The sequence below is a fragment of the Hirundo rustica genome, chromosome 16, assembly GCF_015227805.2.
Source record: "Hirundo rustica isolate bHirRus1 chromosome 16, bHirRus1.pri.v3, whole genome shotgun sequence".
Classification (NCBI taxonomy): Eukaryota; Metazoa; Chordata; class Aves; order Passeriformes; family Hirundinidae; genus Hirundo; species Hirundo rustica.
Genome location: NC_053465.1, coordinates 7,048,638 through 7,068,811, shown reverse-complemented (window position 1 = coordinate 7,068,811; position 20,174 = coordinate 7,048,638). Strand labels below are relative to the sequence as shown.

Sequence of the window (20,174 nt, the reverse complement as noted above, 5' to 3'; positions counted from 1 at the left end):
GAGCCCTGCATCCACCTCAGGGCCAACGGAGGAACCAATCCCTCCTTCCTTGGTGCTGCAGTGAGGGGGGATGGAGCTCAGGCCCCGCAGGGGCAGAGGGCAGCCACGGCCCCGCCTCGCTGTATCGGGGTGTGCTGGGGCTGTGCAGGCACAGAACAAAGCTGAGAGGAACAAAAACGCATCTGCAAACGACCACGACCACAACACCCTGGGCGAGGGGCTGTGGGCAGCCCGCGGGCAGTTTAACCCTTGCGGCTGGGACTGATGGCCATGCGGGCACCACGGACACGGTGAGGTGGAGCATTTCTACACCAAAGCCATTATTTGTATATGAATATGTATATATGCACCCAGCGGCCTGGGGTACAGTCACCTCCCCGCACAGGGTAATTGCACACGAGGGAGATGTGTTAGAGATCGAGCAAATCCCAAGGACACAGAGGGAAATGTCGTTTGGAATAAGTTTCCTTCCCTTTGCTCCGGGTGGGAGGTCGAGTTACTCCTGTCCCCAGAGGAAAGTGCCACAGATCTTCTGAGCTGGGAAAGAGGGTCCTCCATGGGTCCAGGGTGTGGAGGGTGACAGGGTCCCCCGGGAGAGGAGCTGGGAGCCAGCCCACCCACCAGCAACTCAACTTAATAGTCATCTGTCTCTTCCTAATGGGAAAGTGTCTCTGAGTCACACTGACATTTCCCTGGGACAATGGTAATTAAGTATATGGATAAGTGAAATGTGCGGTAATAGAAAAGTTAACTTTTCCTAACTACATGAGTGAAAGGTGCGTTTGGCGAGGAGGGGGCCGAGTGTGCCAGGCACCTGCGGAAGCGGGTGGGAGTTAATGTCAGCTCACGTCATACGGCGCTGCCACTGTGCCCCTGAGCCCCCAGGCCCCCCCGAAGGGCTCTCCCCCAGACCAGACAGGGCTCTCCATCCCTGCTGGGCTAAATCGCCCCTGTAGCTGGTACGAACTCTGCCAGCTGCCGGGGCTGTCTCCAGGCAGAGGGACCGAGACCCAGAGCTGCTGGTGGGAGCTTCCCCAGGAAGGCAGGCGCTACACTGTGGATCCTCCAGCGTGGTCAGCTTTCTCCCATTCAGGGACACGCCTTTTCCAGAAACTCCCAAAACGTTTGCACTCCTGCCTGGCCTTGCCGGAGGCAGGAGAGGGAGGTGTTCAGACGCATTTTGCGGGACTCGGGGAGAAAGGCCGGGTGGGCGATGCGCGGGGCTCTGCTCCAAACCGCCCGCGGGAGCTCCGCACCGGGGCGAACCTCCGGCAAAGGGAGCACCGGAGCAGGCGGCGCTCAGCGCTGCCCAGGCGGGCACACGGTGACCTCCCTGCGTGGGCAGGAGGCACAAGTGCCACTCGACGGCGGTACGAGAAGCGGCGCTCTCGTACACACGGCGAGTCACGCCGCCGCCACCGTCCCCGCCGCTCCAGGCTGCCGAGCGGCACCGGGGGCACGGGGCTGCGGCACGACCCCCGGAGCCTCCCCGGGAGGCGAAGTGGCTCCATTTAAAACCAAATTGAGGTCAAACCACTTGCAAGAGCTGCGGCCGGAGCCGTGACACCGCGGGGCAACCCCGCACTAGAGTCGCCGGTGGCTCCGGGGGTCGCCGTCCCTTCCCCGGCGGGACCAGCGTGACGCAGCCGGGAGCTGCTGATGGCAGCGGCACAAGGCTCGGCAGTGGGTCAAGAAATCAGGGGATTTTGAGAGCTCCTCCTTGAACCAGCTCTGCAGACGCCGTCTTTGACCGGCCGCGGTGCCCGCTGCCAACGGCACCGCGCGGGGGGCAGGAAAACGCGGGAGAGGCGGCTGGAAAAGCACATTTTGCGGGGTTGGATCTCCATTCCCTCCCCAAATCCACAGGGAGCGAGACGGCGGCGTGCAAATCCCCGAGCCCGGGGGGCCGCCAGCCACCAGCAGCGCCAGGAACACGAGACCCCCGGGCAGCCCGGAGTGGACGGATACTCGTGATGCCCACGGCCAGGGAGGTGAAAAGCAATTTGGGCACGGTGCGTGGGACAGGGACCTCTGTGGTCCGCCCCACCTGCTCGCAGGAGAAATGTCAGCAAACCAGCCCCGCGCGGAGTCAATACTCAACCCCGCGGGGACACGGCCATCCCGGGGGGACACACTGCAGCCTCACGGTCTCCCCCCGGCCCTCGCTGCCCCTCGGGGTCCCGGCGTAGGGCGATCGCCGCGTCCCGCTCTTGGGACCAGTGCTCGTCCCACCACACGGACACCCGGTGGGTGCCGCGCCGCTCCACGCCACCCTGGGGTGCCCCCAAAACCCTCGGTGCCGGCCCACAGGATCCTCTCGGGATAGCAGCCACTTTGCCGGGGAACTTCCAGTCGGAAACTCCCCGGTGATCCCCGGCAGCGGGGTGGAACCGTCGGGGTGAGCGCGGCGCCCGGGAGGGGACCCCGAACGCTGCCGGAGCTGCGAAACCGCCTCCGAACCGCGCGCTCGCCCTTCCCGGGGCGGCTGCACAGCGCCGGTTCGCCGAACGTCCAGCACCGCGCGGCTACCGCCGCCACAACGGTTCCCGGGGATCTACCGGGTCCCGAGGATTTATTTGGTCCCGGGGCACCACCCCCTTCCCGGGGAATCACCTCCCAGACGGAATCACCTCCCCGCCGGGTCATCACCTACGACGTGTGCACCGCCCCCCCTCCCCGGTGTACCGTGTCCCAGAGCATCACTGCCCCGGCGGCATCGCACACAGCCCTCCCCGGTGCACCGGAGCCTTTGTACCGGCACGGCAACCGCCGGTGCACCGCTGCTCCCGACCCACCCCGGGGCATCCCGCCCGTCCCGGGGCGGTGGGAGGGGGTCGGTAGGAGCCGGTGGGGGCGGGTCACCCCCGCCGTTACATAAGGGGTTACGTCAGGGCGCGTGGCCACGCTCTTATCCCACCGCCGCGGCCGCCGCCGCTCCCCCACCCCGCCCATTCACAGCCGCCGCGCAGCGCCCGGCCCGGAGCCCCGCTGCCGCTGCTCAGGTGAGCCCCGCGGGCCAGGCCCGAGCCCGCACCGCCTCCCCCGGGCCGCACCGGGAGGGAGGGAGGGAGGGAAGGTGATGGACCCGCGGCGGACGCCGGGGCCCCCATGACCGGCCTGTTTACACCGGCGCGGCGCGTACCACCGTGGCGGGGGAGCGGGAGGGGCCTGCCGCCGCGCTGAGCCCAGGCCGCGCCGAGCCGCGCCGGCGGCGCCGCGACCCGGTTACCGCGCCCGCGACGGGAAACCCGGACCTCCCTTTCCGAGTACGGGGCCCGCACCGGGGAGAGGCCGAGCCCCGTCGGGGCGGCCGCCGCCCCCCCCCGGCGCCGCGGTGGTTCGGCCCGCGCGGCCGCGATTGGCCGAACGCTTAAAGGGGCCGGCAGCGCGCGCTTTTCCGCCCCGCGGCGCGGCGGCGGCATCGGCGCGTGCCCCCTCGCCCGCGCGGCGCTGCCCGGCACGCGGGGCGGGGGGGGCCATGGACGGCGGCCGCCGCGGGACACAAAGGACGGCGCGGCGGCGGCGGGCGACGCGGCGCGGGGCCATGGCGGCGGCGGCGGCGGTGGCGGGGCCGGGCATCGGCGGCGGCGGCGGTGGCCCGCGGTACAGCCTGCTGGCCGAGATCGGCCGCGGCGCCTACGGCGTGGTGTACGAGGCGGTGTCGGGCCGCAGCGGCGCCCGACTGGCGGTGAAGCGGATCCGTTGCGACGCTCCCGAGAACGTGGAGCTGGCGCTGGCCGAGTTCTGGGCCCTGACGAGCCTCCGGCGGCAGCACCCCAACGTGGTGCGGTTCGAGGAGTGCGTCCTGCAGCGGCACGGCCTGGGGCAGCGCATGAGCCACGGCAACAAGCGCAGCCAGCTCTACCTGCGCCTCGTCGAGACCTCCCTCAAAGGTACCGGCACCCCCGGCACGGCCCCAGCGCCCTCCCGGGGCACCTCCCGGGCTGGCCTGCAAGGTCCCTGTCCCTGACACCCGTGTCACCCATCCCTGAGCATCTGGGTCTGCCACCTCCCTGCTGCCATCAGTGTCCCCCACAGCCAGACCCTCCTGCCCCACTCGCAGGTTACACCCCCAGAGCAGGTGACTGCTGGGATGCCCCATCCATGCAGGACATCCTGATTTTGTCTCCCTTCTCCACGGACACCCTTCCACAATACCCACACATCAGGCGCTGCTGCTGTCCTCACTTGCTCCCCATCACCCTATTGCTCAAATCCTTCCTGGGGATTGCCTGTGCTTAAGAGCACCCAAAGCTTCCCCCAGCTCTCACAGTGCCCTTCTTCCCACCTCAACTCACTGCTCTTCCAGCGTAACCACCCCTGGGCTCTGCCTGCTGTGCCCCTGAGCACCCGTCACCCCTGCACTCTTGAGGTCCTCTCTGGAGTATCTGCTCTAGGCTTGTTCCCATCTCTGTCCTGTCCTGTCCCTACAGGGCTCCCCACAGGGTCCCTATGCTGTCACTCACCCTGAACACACCTGAGGGACCCTTGTTCTGGACCCTGCTCCCCCATGCTGTGCCATTGCCTCTACTTCCTCTTTCCTGTATGATGCTCCCAGGAAACTATTCCCTAAACCCTACCCAACTCTTGCAGCAATGCCACTGGGGTCCCTCCATGTGCCCTGCAGTCCTGCCCCCAGTCCTGAGGGGCCCTGTTGTCACCTCCAGGCTCAAACCTAATTCTTGGGGGGCATCCCTGTGTGCTGGACCCCTGGCCAGCGCTGACTCGACCTCCCTTACAGCCCAGATCCTGAGACTCCATCTGCTACCCTGACCTGTTCCACAGCTCACACACATCCCCCTGGGGGACCGTCACAGCCTGTGCCCCAGTCACACCAAGGAGACATCTCCCCCTCTCTGCCCAATGTAGTGTCCCATCTCTGAGCATCCCAAGGCTGCAGCCTGTTTCAGCTCAAGATCTCACAGCTTTAGGACTCTCCCTGTGTTCCCCCCATTGCTGGCTCTGTTGGAACAGCCCTGGAAGCACTAGTGCCTGTAGCCTCATACCCTGGGGTCCCTCAGCAGCATCATGGGGCTGTCAGGGGTTACCTTCTCCTCTCACAGCCAATGGTTGTGATGGTGACATTTCCAAAATGCTCCCTCCCTCCCTTTGCTCCCCTGGCTATTTGTCAGACCCAGCTTTGCCAATGTGCTGTGAAATGTGGAAAAATACTGGAGCCCTGTGCTCTTGATGCCCCTGTGCGCCCCAGCCTGCTGTGAGCAGAGCCGATCACCCCAGTCCTTCCTTCCCCAAACTTGTGTGCCAGGATTGCTGTCAGCTCCTTGGGATGCTCATCCTCCTTGAGCCCCCAGTGTAGGCAGCCCCCAGACCCTGTGCCAGGCACAGAGTTCATGCAAAGCTCCTGAGATCTGTCCTCTGAGCAAACCTGTGACTCTGACAGTCCCTGCGCTGCCTGTCCCCTCTGTATCCCTGCTGGGTGGACATGTCCAGACCTGCCTGGCTCTCCTCATGCATCCCAGCTCCTGCTCTTCCTTCACACAACCATCCAAGGGAGGCTCCCTGAGAAGAGCAGCATCCAAATTCCTGCACAGCCAGGGCACACAGCTCCCTGGGAGAGGAGCCAGCTCTTCCCTTTGGGTGTGTGTCCAGCTGTAGCAGGAATGGGGAATCCTGCCCTCATCTGTCATATTGCATGTCCCAAGGACAGGTGGCTTGGCTTGAGGAAAGCTCTTGGATAGCTGGAGGTGCCCCATCTCCAGGTGGGGAAGGAGACCCATAGATGCCCCATCTCTAGGTGGGGGTTGAGCCCCTTGAATTCCCAGCAGTGGGGAGGGCTTTGCCTGCTCTGGTCCTGCTGCAGCCCCTCAGAGGGGAGCAGAGCTGGGCTCTGCATCCCCAGCCTGGATAGGAGTAGTTTGACTCCTAAAACCAAGCTGGAGCACATCCTCCTTTCCCTCTGCTTGGCTGCCCTGGGGGCTGTGTTGTGCCTGGCAGCCTGTGCTTGCTGCCCTCCCAAGCCCCGAGTCTGATAGATGTGGATAAATATTTTCAAAACAAAAGCTGGAGCTGGATGAGCCCTGCAGGTCTCCTGCTCTCCTCCCCTGCCAGCAGCAGAGCTGGAGCTGTGGCGGTGGCCGTGGAGCTGTGCTGCCGTGCCATTCTGCACGACCGCAGCTGGGCTATTTACGGGCCAGCGCAGATGCTGTGCCAACGTGCCGGGGCTCAGGGCACGGCGAGGATTAATCCGAGACTTTCTGAATTGGGAGCACAACTGTCAGGAGATCAGGCAGGGTTTGGTCTCAGCTACGGCGCAGAGCCTGAACCTTTATCATTTTAACGAGATGTGAAGTAATTAAATGTAAGGGCAGGGTGTGAAAAGGAAGGTGAAAGCTCGGTGCTGAGCTGGAGGAGAGGCACGTACCCGTGCAATGTGCGCAGAGCCCTGGCGCAGGAGCACCTCCAGTGCTCGTGCACATCACATGCCCCTCTCGTTCCTAACCTACAGCAGTGACAGAGCTGCCTTAAGTGAACAGGTATAAGATGTTGCTTCCTGTTCTTCCCATGTCATCTGTGGGACCATTGACCTCCCACCCGCACTCAGCCTCACTCGTGGGCTGCCCTGGCGTCACCTACGTGTGTTGCCATCATTCCAACTGCCTGGAATTCCATGCTGCCAGCTCCCATCTCTCTGGTGCAGCCTCCTTGCACAGGGGGAGTCAGAGGTTACGTGTGGTGGGCACTGGGATGCTGCTTTTGCTCTCCCTGGGTTTTTTATTTCCCCAGTGAAGTTAAACAAATTAGCTCACTGCTAATGAGTTCCCAGGATGGGGTGGGGGAGGTGTGCGTGTGTGTGCTGCTGGAATGATGGAGTGTGAGTGTGTGCCATCATGTGTTTGGGCAGGGAACACATGGGGATGCTGGCTTGGTGATAGAGAACAGGTCCATCCTGTCATTGGCATCTCCTCAGCTCTTGACTGCTTGTCTTCAGTTTGCTAACATCTCATCTTTAGGGAGCGTCTTGCCAGCTCTTTATGTTTAAAGCTGTTTGTTTTGAAGGCAGGAAGATGATTTAACAACTAAAACACTTTCAGATTACAGAAAGAAAATGAGGAAATATTACTTTTGGCTTAAGCCTCTACTCACAATGCTCCACCCAAAGTGAAGTGCCTGATGCTCACAGCTACTGCTGGATCCCTGTCATCTTTCCTGCTCTTGCTGAGGTTCAGGGGCCAGACTTTAAATCAGAGCCTTCCTTATGCTAAAAACAAACCTTGGCTTGTCAGAGCTAAGAGGTCCTGGCTGCTGCTGAGCCAGTGTTTGAGCCACTTCCCATGGGAAGGGGGTGCCAGCAGTGCTGTGTGGATGCTCCCACCTGGCCGTGTGAGGGATGTGGGGCTCTGCTGTGCTCCCTGTCCCTTTGATTCCTGGCAGAGAAGAGATAGACACTCCTGCTCCCTGTGTTGGAGCTGTATGGCTGCAGAGGGGACCAGGAAAGCCGAACCCTGTGTCCTGCTGTGATGTCCCTGGGATTTAACAATTCAAGGTGGTGGCAGCAGCTGTGTGAGCTGGGGCTGTGCTGGGGTTTCTGCTCCCAGGACAAGCAGCCTTCAGTTTCCATGCTGTCGTGCCAAAGGTGGCTTCTCTCTTGCACCAGAGAAGCTGCTTTTCCTGGTCAGCATTTTAGGCTCCAGAGCCAAGCTGTCCTGTGCTGCTGGCCCTTGGGCTTTCATGGTAAGTCTCCTTCCAGCCAGATGAGACCCCCAAAGTGCCCCCAGTACCCTGTGTAACTCCACCCTGTTCTTTCATCCCCCTAGATCTAACCTTCAGATCTAATCTCAGCAAAAGATTGCTGACTATGGGGAGGTGCAGCCAAATCCTTCTGTTGTGCAGATTTCCATTTCCACAGCAGTAGCCATGGATACAGACTGTTTTCCAAATAATCAATATTCCCACCCACACTGACTGCTGACCAGTACAGCCCAGGGCTGGGTGTCCCTGGTAGTCTTTGGCTTTACCTGCTGCTGGAAGTTTTTTTGCTTTCCCAGATGCTCTCTAGGGCTTTGGTCAAACAAAACCCAACTTTGTCAAATAGGTGGAGTTATTTAACTGCTTTCAAAAACACTTAAGTTTGGCTACGGGACTTTTTAACTGTGGTGGAGGTGAGTGGTATCCTCCAGCTTCTCTTTTATGGTGCTTGAGGATAAAAAATCAGTTTCTAGAACAAAATGATGCTCTGGTGGTGTGTGCAGGCTCTGCCAATCACCTGTGCGCTCTCTGGAGGAGGTTTAAGGTCTGAGCATGGGGTTTGCATTCCTGGCATCAGCTAACGGGGGTGGGTTTGTTGCCAGTGCTCCCTGGGGAGCACCAGTGGCAGACCTGGCCCCATCAGCTGATATGATGCTCTTGTGTTCTTCACATGTCTAACTCGTGTGCAAGAGAGTCCTTCCTTAGGCAGGAGTTTTACAGAGTAAAGCCTGACATGCTCTGAGCTTGAAGAGCTCAGTTTGATGTCTGGTGAAGGAAGAAGCTGTTTGGGATGCAATACTGAGTAGTAGGAGTACGTCTAGTCACAAGTGTGGCTGAGATTACACTCAGCAAACATTGTTTGCAGCTTGGACCTGCAGTTTCCTCTCATTAAAGACTTGTTGGCACTTAATGAAAGCTGGATGAAGTGGCAGTTTCCCCAGCACAAATGCAATCCTTAAATGCACAGATTTGGTCTGCGAAGACCCAGTGGGCCACAGGGCTTGGACACTGGTGTGACCACTCTTGGCAGGACTGTGCTGGCACAGTGTTGAGGGCTGTGATTTACTTGTGTGCAGTTCCAGTAAAGTGTATGGAACGAGCCAGCCTTTGCCTCCTGTAGCAGAGCTCAGGTGGGAGAGGAGAGGAGACATCCACAGAAGTGATTTTTTTGTTGTTGTTTTTTCCTGTAGACTGACTGCTAATTGTGCTTTTAGCCTCTGTTGCTTTGGCTCTCAGAGCCTGGGGAGAATGATCTGATGGTAGGAGTGAAGAAGATGTGTTCTCTGCACATATCATCTTCAGCTGGTTCCCAGCAGTGGGATTGGATAAACGAGGTGCTGGTGTGTCGTGCTCAACAGGATCCCAAAGCACTTGAGGCCGCAGCAGTGCCAGCATCACTGCTGGTGCCCTGCAGTGTGATAGGTCCTGGTCACATTCCCAAAATTTTTGCTGTCCACATAAACCAGTCCTGTTCCTCAGCCATCCTGGGTTAGTATGGACTTTGAAATGTGTCTGAGAACCCCACTCTTTTATCCCTTTTGGTCAGGTGAGAGGATCCTGGGCTATGCAGAGGAGCCTTGCTACCTGTGGTTCGTCATGGAGTTCTGCGAAGGCGGAGACCTCAACCAGTACGTGCTGTCCCGAAGGCCTGACCCAGCCACCAACAAGAGCTTCATGCTGCAGCTGACCAGCGCCATTGCCTTCCTGCACAAGAACCACATCGTCCACCGGGACCTGAAGCCAGACAACATCCTGATAACTGAGAAATCTGGCACCCCTGTGCTCAAGGTGGCTGACTTTGGGCTGAGCAAGGTCTGTGCCGGACTGACTGCTCGGGGCAAGGAGGGTGGGCATGAGAACAAAAACGTGAATGTGAACAAGTACTGGCTGTCCTCGGCCTGTGGCTCTGATTTCTACATGGCACCCGAGGTGTGGGAGGGACACTACACTGCCAAGGCTGACATCTTTGCCCTCGGCATCATCATCTGGGCCATGATTGAGAGGATTACTTTCATTGACGCCGAGACCAAGAAGGAGCTGCTGGGGACTTACATCAAGCAGGGGACCGAGATTGTGCCCGTTGGGGAAGCGCTGCTAGAAAACCCAAAGATGGAGCTGCACATCCCTCAGAAACGCAGGACTTCCATGTCTGAGGGGATCAAGCAGCTCTTGAAAGACATGTTGGCTGCTAACCCGCAGGATCGACCTGATGCCTTTGAGCTTGAAACCAGAATGGACCAGGTTACATGTGCTGCTTAAATTCAGGGCAGGGCACCGCTGTGCTTTGCGGCTGGGTAAGTGATTCACACTTTTTGTCTTATTTCTGTCGGCTTTACTGGCCCAATAGTGCACTTTGTAGTGACACAAAGGAGTCTTTCATCTTCCTAGAGCTATTTCTATAGTGACTCATCAGAGCACTGCTTCTGAGGTTGTTTTCACCTATTCTACCACAAAAATAAAGTAGAGGTGACAAATAGAATTAGCAGCTGCACATCACTGCCCAAGGGCCCAGTGGAGCTGGAAGGGCTGGGCAGGAGCCTTGCTCATCAGAGGTCCTGGCTGGGGCACAGCAGAGACACCTGCAAGCACTTGGTATGAGCTCTGGGGACATCTGTCTCTCTCAGGGTCAGGGAGGGATGTGCCAGTTCTGCCTCCTTTGCTGTGTGATGTAATTTCCAGGGTCTGTGCTGGAGCTGCCTGTCTAGCACCATCCCCCTCCCCTGTGGCATTTGGACAGGACAGACACCTCGGGGCCCAGCTGGCCCAGTGAGCAGGCACCAAGTGGCACATCTGTCTTGGCACAAAACTCTCTGCTTTCACCTACAAGGCACGTGGGTCCATCTTGTGGCCCTGTTTCATTTCCCTATTAAAGGCAGGACTTCCCTTTGGTGTGAAGTCAATTGCCCAAACCCAGGAGATGCTTTGGTCTCCAGCATCTGTGTTTGTAGACCTGTGTCTGCTCAGGAAGGAAGCTTAAAAACAGCACTGCTCAGACTGAGCTCAGCTCTGTCCAAAGAGTGTCCCCTCCCTTCTCCCCCCCGTGCTAAACAGTCTCAAGCTCAGAGCTCCTGAACCTGAGGCCTGGGTGGTCACACATGGTCTGGAAGGATCCCCAGGGATGTGGTGTAGCAGGCAGTGTCACTCACCAGTGACACAAAAGGACTGGGAGGTGTTGCCTACATGGCAAAGCTGTCTGTAAACAGGAGCTGTTACTAAGGATTCTCCCAGCCAAACATTTCAATGAAACTGAAGAATTACAGATTACCAGGGCTGAGGCTGACGTCTTTCCAGCCCACATCCTTTCACAGGCTCCTGCAGAGCTGCCTGCCCATCACTGGTCCCAGGAGATCTTTGACAGCCTGCCTGTGTCAGGTGCTGGCATCACAGCTTGGGCCTCAGCCCTCACCTCACCCCAAAACCACACACAGCCAGCTGGACTGGAGCTGACCATGGATGCAAGAGGGCAAAGAGGGAGGAAATCATTTCCCTGGCCAGCACTTACCAGCCCTCAGCTGATGGCTTTGTGCTTGTCCAGCCCTGAGAGCAAGCCCCCAGCAGCAGGCAGTGGGGAAGGTGGAGGTATTTTGGCAGGTTTTGCTGAAAGCCCTCATTGCTGTCACCTGAGGGTTCCTGAGCTTGTGGAAAAGGCTGTGGTGCCTGCCCCCGCTCTCTCCGTGTGCCCAGGAACACTCTGTACTGTCTGTAGAGAAATAGGGACAGAAATGAAAAGACCCATTGGGTGGGTCTTGTTCTTCTCTGTTGCTTTGTCCAAACTGGTCCACAGACCATCCCCTCTGTGCTCGTCCATGAACAAAATATTCAACACCCATCTCAAGTGCGAGTAACTGATTCAGGCACTGCTGCCTGGGGCTGGATACTGGTCCCGGTGCAAGTGCAGGCTGGGGATTAGGGCGGGGGAGTGAATCTGTGGAAAGGTGAGCCCTTGAGATGGGTGTGCTTCAGCCCCGGGGCAAGAGCAGACACCCTGCCTTGTGCCCCGGGGCGAGGCGTGGGGCTGTGGGAGCAGCTCTGCTGGCCGTGGAGGGTCAGGCTGGGCTCTGCCATCTGCACTGGCTCTGTGCTGACATGATGCTGCTGCGTTATGCAACCAGCCCCTGCCCTCGGGGGAAAATTCATCCTGCGCAGATCTGCGGAATAGTACATGAAGGGATAACAAACACCGAGGGGACAGTCCTACCCCGCGGCTGTTTGCTCAAACCCAGCTGCCTCCTGCAGCCCGCCCCCCCCCAGTCCATCCGTGAGTCTGCACCGATCTCTCTGTCGTGACACAGCTGCGGCAGCCAGGGATGCTCTTACATAACCCAGGCTGGCACACGGAGCGTGGTCGCTTGGCCCACATAGAGCCCAGCCCCAGCCATATGTTCCTGCAAACCCGGAGTCTTCCTCCGCCTCGCTCGTGGGGCAGCCGGAATATTTGGTGTGCTTTGCTGTGCGGTTTTCCAGGCGTAGTCGTGTGTTCAAATCAGCCTTCTTCTGCCTGCTATTAAATGCAAATCTTAAATTGGAAACCTGCTTGAGAAGCTTAAAATGGGATTTAGAGCAGAGCCTGAATTCTGCTCTCAGGTAATTTTAGTTGACCGAGAAACTCATGTAACCTCTTACAACTTATTTGTGGCACTGTTCTTCCCCAGGACAGTTCAGACCTGCTCAGCCTCAGTTCGTGTCATAACCTGGAAAACTGTAACCCTGCCTGACCCAGGGAATTGGGTTCTTGCTTATTCTTTGCTATGCCACTGACCTCTTCAGATTTCGCTTCATGTCTCAGCAGCTTCGCCTTTAGTTCTGCCACGGATGCTGCACACACCTGAGAGCTTCATGCTCTGTTATCCTTCCAAAGTGCAGATGGGAAATGTCAGTCTCAGACAGGAAGATGGTTTTGGTTTGGTTTATGCTGGACACTGGGCTGCCTGAGGTGGAGATGACTCTCCTTGCTCTTCCACTGCTGGTGGCCATGGGGCAGTAGCTCTAGTAGAGGTGAGCAGCATTTTGTGGGAAAAACAAAGGTATTCTCTTTTTAATTTGAACAATTCTTCACTCCCTTCTGTTTAGATATAGCCAAGTTTTTCTACAGCTCTCTAGAGTTGTTGGCAAAAGCTTCCTTTTGGGCTAAGAGGACAAAAGCCTTTCTAGTACAATTAGGGAGTTGCTGGAATGGTGCTGGGTATCTACTGATGTGTCTCTTTAACTGTGTGATGCCCAGCGCTGTCTGCACTGCCCACTGGGGAGTATTTCACCCCTCCTTTGCAGTACTGGAAAGCTGGAATGACTCTCCTTTCCTGCAATGTGAACATCTTTCTATGTCACCTTTGTAGTTGCCCTCCAGATCCCCTGGGGATGGTGAGGCGCCTCCCAGAGATGCTGCTCCAGTGGAATCCTCTGATGGGGTGGGTTTGTGCAACCCTTAGGTTGCAGAGGAAGAAAGTACAGTGGCAGTGTGGCCTTCTGCTGCTCTCTGCAGTGACACAGGGGCCTTGGCCAGAGAAACACAAAGGGCAGCAGCATCACCCACCACTGACAGTGATGTGTTTAAGAAACTTTGTAGTTTTGATTCACACAGGACATCAGACTACAGTGGTTGTGATCACTGTAGAGGCAGCTTGTTCTGGTAGATTGTATTCCATGATGTTTTCACTGTGGATAAAACAGTTGGTCTGATTTTGGGTGGATGCTCAAGATGAATGGCAAGAATCTGTGCAGGCTGCAGCATCTGGGGGGCTGTTATGAGCAGGAAGGTGTTCAATAGCTGTGGCTGGTCTGGTTCTCTCCAGCACTCCTCTGTCACTGGGTTTGATTTTTCCAGTTTCAGCTGAAAGTGGCTGTTTGTATTCGCATTGTTCTGCTCTTTGCATTTTCACCGTGCACCAGGAGTTGATGCTGAACAAGCTCATCTGCTCACCCTGCTTGATGGTGTCTACCCTGGCCAGAGCTCTCTGGTGCTGTGCCCAGCCACTCCCAGCACTGCTGATAAAGTGCTGCCCTGTGGAATTTCAGAGCTGGAGGATGGACAGGGATCAGGGACACAACAGCGGCTCTGAGAGGTGTCAGTGAACAGGGGCGGCTGCATCAAGTTAGATCTTGTCTGTTAGTATCACTCAGCTCAAGTTTTACTCACTGTCCAGTTAAAGGACAGCAATTTCATTCCTAAAACAATGTTGGTTTTGACTTTGTAATGTTTTTAGTGTGGTTTGTGGTTCTTGGCATGAACAAAAGCCACAGGACAGTAAAAGCAAGGTCAGTTCCTCTTCTCAGTCATAACAGTGAATGCAGCATCACAGGGGCCACCCCATAGAGTGGTGACACCCTTCTGGGTGGTGTTGATTCTACCCGGGGTGAAATGAAGCCCTGAGGGTGACCTGGACCATGTCACCTCTGGCCAGTTGTATTGGTGTTTGTGTTTGCTCGCTGTCACTCCTGCTTTGCCTTCTGGGGGAGGTCTCTGCAGCTGGATTTAAGGATACAGCCAAGACAAGTATAGGTACAGAGCATGAGGGAAAGCTCAGGGGATAAATCAGGCACTCAGCCCCCTTCCCTCGCTCTCTGTGTTCCCACATAGGGGCATATGGCATGGTTAACATGAGGAGGTGATGGATTATCTCTCCCTCCTCTGCTCTGAGTCCTATCTGCCGTGCAGACCCCACTGCCACCGCCCCTCTGTGTGACCCACACATTGGTGACGTCTTGCATGCTGGGTGAGGGCTCCATGGGCTGCTGGTTCACATCATGCTGATGCCGAATGAACATTCGAGCTGATTAAAACTATAAGTGGCATCAGTGGAGGGATTAAAAGCTCTTGAACAAGCCCCTGCAAAAACGTGCGTCAGTGGGGCGAGCTCTCCTGTCTCAGAGCAGTGAGCTCAGGGCTGCTCAAGCAAGCGCTTTCCCTGAAAATGTTCCTACTCCAGGGAGGCACAGACTGAAACTCTGCCCTACTTGCTAACAAAGCTGCATAATAGGAGGAACCTTCCAGAAGAATCCTTGTGTGTTTGCCCTGACCTGACATCTGTGTGCCTCTCGCCTCCTCAAACAGAAAGGCTTTATTCCGATGGCAGCCTGCAAAAGGGGCATCCCTTGGTTAACCTCCCCTGGAAAGGAGCGTGCCCACGACCCTGCCTTCTGCTCTGAGCAGCCTTGTCTTTTAGAAATGTGTTCCCTCAAGCAGGGATTTCTTTAATGAGATTTCCTAGGGCTAAGGGATTGGAGTAATTTGCTGGGCAGTGGCATTTTTTCTGCAGTGGGTCTTTCCCACTGCTCCCTTGGTGTCTCTGCAGTGCCCCTTGCCCATCCCTGGTGGGGTGGGACCTGGCCCTGCTGAATGGGGAGCTAAATCCCCCCCCACACACATTTTTTTCCCATGTAACTGAGTTTAGAGCTCATGGACCACCCCTGCTGCTTCCCAGCACAACTGCTGTCCTGGGCTCTGCTGGTGCCTCCCTGAGTTTGGGGCATCCTAAAGGATGTATTTTCAGTACAGAAATGACACTATGTGTACGTGTGCTGTTCTTCTGCTGTCCACAGCGAGTTTTCTGGGTTGCAAACAAATTGTGTGGAAAACGCTGGTGGCTTATGTGCAGAGTTGAGCATTCCCATGTCCCTGAGCTCGGAGGACAGGAGGGTGCCAGGGCTCTGGATGAATGGGTGCTGCAGGGACCATGGGGGTTGTTGTGTGTTGAGGCTTTGGCCAAAGCAGGGATTGGTGCAGCAAATACTGTTCTACTCTAAAATCCCTGGCACTGAGCATCCTTGTGGGCTGAGCTGCGAACCTCTCCTGCTCTGCTTCCAGTTGCACCAACCTGGATTTTACTCACCTTTTGCAGAGCCACTTGCGATGCCTGAGCTGCTGCTGACGCAGCGGGTGAGTGCTGCAAGGCATCTCGGCTTGTTCCACCTTTCCTGCTGGAGTGCAGGGAGCCAGCACTCACAGACATGTCACATGGGCTCTCAAGGCCAGGCTCTGCCGTGGGAACACTTATCCTTGTTCCAGCAGGACTGTCACTGCGGGGAGCTGCGTGGGATGGGGCTGAGTTGTGGGGGTGTGGGGAGATGCTCAGCCCCAGCCAGCCCCTGCCCTGGGGCAGCTGGATATGTGCTGTCCTTGGCAGTGTGGTCCATAGACTGCTGTCTGAGTCCCTCTGGGAAAACAACTGACTGTAAACTGAGCCCAGTTCCTATCTGGATGGATAGCAAAAGCACTGGGCAGTAGAGAGACGTGGCAACACCCGTTTCTGGACTAACTGGGATAAGTGGGCAGGTGGCAGGAGAAGTGTCCTACACCCCTTCCATCCAGCAGCCAATTCTTGGAGTCACAATGTAGTAACTGAGACAAACCACTGACAAGCCTGACTTCTCATTCTCCTCTCTTGTTTTTTCTTGCAGATTTATTTACCAGGGACCCATAATCTCCATTATTTACGCGCAACAAGGAATTCAAAGATAAGGGAAGATGCTGATAAAGAAGATCCCTGGTCTCCAGGATCTCTGGCAATGTGAAATATTTGGGTGTTACTTTCTTGTGTTGGGAAGGGGTATTGTGGGGGTGTGGGAGGGGGCTGCAGGGGCCTGTGGAAGAACACAAACTGGCAGTTGTCACATTCATGAGACTTGGAAACAAGATCCAGAGAGCAGAGCTGCCCTTGCCCAGCCCTCCCCGTGTCTCCTGTGCTGCTGTGTGACTCAGTAGATGTTTCTAGGAATGTGGTTCCATAAGGAAGTGGGAATTAGCAGCCTGATGGTGAGGTGTGCTGCCAGACACCAGCTCTGAGTCCAGCTGTGCACAATTCCTGAGTTCAAAGCTATTGATTTTGCCTAGGGAAGACAGGAGCAAAGTGGTGGCTAGGTTTGCATTGGGAGTGCAGTGCTTTAGGAAAAATGAGTCTCTTGGACCACATGTTGCAAGCAGCTAAATAACTTCATAGGCAGGCAACTCCTGAATAGGCGGTGCTGCCCAGGCTTGTGAGCAGCTGACATTAGGATAGAGTAGGATAAACAAGCTGGAAAGCCATTTGGCAAAGCAGATCTTCCCAAGCTGGATTTCATGATCATCTTTGTTACTGTCTTGCTTTACAGAGGGAACTGGGGAGCAGCTGAGTACATTTTCAGGTTGACATCATCTGATTACAAGAGAAACAGAAAGCAGTCCACTGCTCTGATCCTTTTAATGCCAAACTTCAGTCGATAGGAGCAATGCTGTGGAGAGAAGGAGGTTTGGCATTAATGGGTCATGGGCTGGATTCTAGCCTCCCACAGGACACTTTTCCCTGCTAGCTAATGGTCTCCAGGAAGCAAAAGGCAATGTTGCTGTTCAGGGTGTGTTACAGTACAGCTCAGGTCAGGAGATTGGAACCTCAGGCTGAGCAGTTAATACTCGATTTCCTTGCCTGTATTTAAAGCAAAAGTCCTATTCTGGAGCTGCCCTGTGTTGATGATCTTTAGACTTTGCTCACTGTAAATGCAATGTAAAGCACCACCTCTTCACCCTGCAACTTCTGAACCACCTAAAATGTTTCTCGGCAGGTGAATTCACCAGCAGGGGTCTGAAAAGTGGGCTGGTCTGACTCCTGAGCTGGCCATGGCCATGGGCAGGAGAAGGTCTCCCTGGCCCCCTCATCCTTGGCTGTGGGAGCTGCTCCTTGCCTGCAGCTTTCCTCTGCCACCACTGGAAGGTTCCTAACTGGCAGCACCTCCATGTATCTCCTCAGTGTACTATGCTGACCTCACAGGAATGAATGGAAATGGAGGAAAGTCAGGTGGGCTCAGACAGAGCAGGGAAAGGATGGAGGGGTGTCCTTCTTAGGAGGACCAGGAGGCTCCGGACTGGCTGTCTGTGACTTGTGAACGTTTGGACAGCACAACTGCACTGCCAAGCCCTTGTTCTCACACTGTGCTTGTGTTTGTCCCTAGGGATGCTTCTATGGGCTGCAGCTGGGTGGGATTCTTGCAGTTTCCCCACAGGAAGGGGAGAGTGAACCATTTAGCTCACAAGTGCAGTGTTAGTGCCCTGATCACTGGACCATCCTTCCTCCACCTGGCACAGCCTTTGCTCCTGACTGTTACAGCTGTAACCGAACCCTGGCCTGAAGGGGTGCAGTAAGAGGGGCAGGAGGTGAAGCTGGAAGGCAGTGAGTGGATTGCCCCGTTCTTCTCAGGACAGGAGTGAGTCCAGCAGTCCCTGGGAGGCTCAACCCTCTTAGTCCACTGCTGTTTCAGGCCATCTTCAAACCACACGTCTTCACCTCAGCTTTTGCATTGCAGATGTGTTTTTCAAGCAGCTTGATGTTAGTGAGCTAGACCGTAGTGCCTTACTTAGGATTTAGCAAACACTTCCAAGGAGGAGTCCTAGGGCTGCTAGCCTTTGGCCAACGTGGATGTTTCCCTGATTAGTTTGTCCTTTTTAAGAGCATTTCTCTCTGATTTTGCTGCTGTTTGTGCTCAAGTCCCCAGACTATATAGGAACCTTGTGTTTACAGCTCCCCACATCTCTCCTTCAGTTACTTTGGCCCAGACCAACACTCCCTCTAGAACCAGATGGGAACAGGGAACAGCTCAAACCTGCATATGCTGTAGGATGGAGAATGTTTTTTAGGCTTCTCTTCCCAGGTGGATCTATTGGGCCTCACCTGCCCAGCTCCTGCAGGCCAAACTGCTGTGGATGTTTGGCACTAGGCTGCACCGCTGGGAAAACCCAAGTTTAAGAAAGCAGCACGGAGCCTGTGGCCCATTTCCCAGCCCAGGGCCATGCTGTCTGTCTCTTCCTGGCTGCAGTGAAGCTGAGCATTGAGGTGCTGGGGGTAGCTGGTTAGTGTGGGGGGAGCCAAGCCCCCCTTGCAGAACTCTCCGGGCTCGTGTGGCCCCAGGCGGTTCCCATGCCAGGGGAGTGATTGTATGAAACTGTTTACTTCTGATTTTGCTGTTTACAAGAGGGATATGTGGGGTGGGTGGGGGGAAACAAGCCAAGCCTCAGGAGGATTGGGAAACGTTATCTGCACCAGCCTGCAGCAAGGCCAAAACCACCGGCATCATGCAGGTGTCACGGGGATCTCCCAGCCAGCTTTGGTCCATGGGGAGGAAAGCAGAGGTGGCTCTAGCCTAGAGGGGTTAGATTAGCTCCCCTATATCCCCTTGCTGCTGTGTTTGAGGTTCAGCAGTGCTAGTGACAGATAAGAGTTACCCCTGTGGTCTTCCTTTACTCCTCAGGACCCAGCTCCTTTACATATCACAGGCTCCCCGAGCCTTTCTGGAGCAATAAGATGTAAAACAAGCATTACCATCGTCGTGGAAATCCTCCGTTGTGTGCGGTGTCTGTCTCCTCCGTATGCAGTACGAGTCTGGGTTTAAGCCTGCCAAGCATCACAGGGCAGCTGCTGCAGGGCACGAACTGGGATTTGTTTCCCTGGGCTTTCTGCAGGTCAGGAGAACAGGGAAACGTGCTGCTGCTTTCCTTCCTTAGCCCAGGCCTGTGCTGCCCAGGTCTCACACTACAGCTGCTTGGAGCAAGGGCGCTCCTGGTCCCCTTTTCAGCACTGCTGGCAAGGGATGGGTGAGTGGAGCTCAGTGCCGTGCCCCCACTCCTCACAGCCCCCATCCCATCAGCCAGGGCAGCATTGGGAAAGCAGAGCCCCCATTTCCTTTGCACCAGGATGCAGCCAATGCTTGTGCCACTGGCGTGGGAAGAGTTGGGCCAGTGGCTCCTGTGCGCCTCAGCTGGTTACAGGCACATCCAGCGTGTGGGCCCTTTGTGTCCAGAAGCATTTCACACTTCAGGGCAGGCTGTCTGAGGTGGTGGGTGTAGCTGGAAGGGAAGGGTAGGGAGCTGCTCTCTTCCAGCTGTGATCTGCCAGATCGTTTCTCTGCAGCCTGCCCAAATGCTTTTAGCCCTGAGGGTGTGTCTGGGCTGCTGGAAGAGCTCACAGGGGCCACAATGGAGTGCCTGGTGTCCCCAGCCTGGTTCCTGTTCCCTCCACAGCAGCTGCCCAGGCCGGCATGGGCCTTCAGCTCCAGCCAGCAGAAAACAGCAGCTTTGCAGGGTGAGCTGCTTCACTACCACACCCCTGGGGTTCTGGACGAGTCCCAGGACAGGAGCACTCTGCCCCAGCCCTGCTGAGGGCTCTCTCCACAGCTCCTGTGCTGAGCTAGCAAGAACAGAAGGCTTAAACCCAGACTCCAAACTAAAGATAATATTAGTAAATGAATCTGTATTTTTTTTTCCTTTTTTTTTTTTTTTTTTTTTTTTTTTTGCACAGAAGCTGGTAATCTAGGACCTATGTGTGAACAACTTTATATAAATATTTTTTGTACTTGGTTTACTTGGGTTGGTATGAAACATTCTATTTAAGTTCTTTGAACACTGTGGATCCCCTGATGTGTATGAATGGCAGAGGCTTTGTAAATTAAGGGACGTTTGTGTGAATAAAGTTATTTGATGGGGTTGAAAAGCCACACACAACTTGAAA

General features: G+C 56.1%; 1 protein-coding gene across 1 annotated transcript; it reads left to right on the top strand.

The window, feature by feature from the left end:
* The first annotated feature begins 765 nt into the window (after positions 1-765).
* STK35 (serine/threonine kinase 35) lies at positions 766-20,174 on the top strand. The gene is made up of 5 exons (XM_040080303.1): positions 766-776; positions 1,867-2,012; positions 3,291-3,893; positions 9,254-10,001; positions 16,102-20,174. The coding sequence occupies exons 1-4, from the start codon at positions 766-768 to the stop codon at positions 9,964-9,966; spliced, it is 1,473 nt and encodes a 490-aa protein (XP_039936237.1). The 3' UTR covers positions 9,967-10,001; positions 16,102-20,174.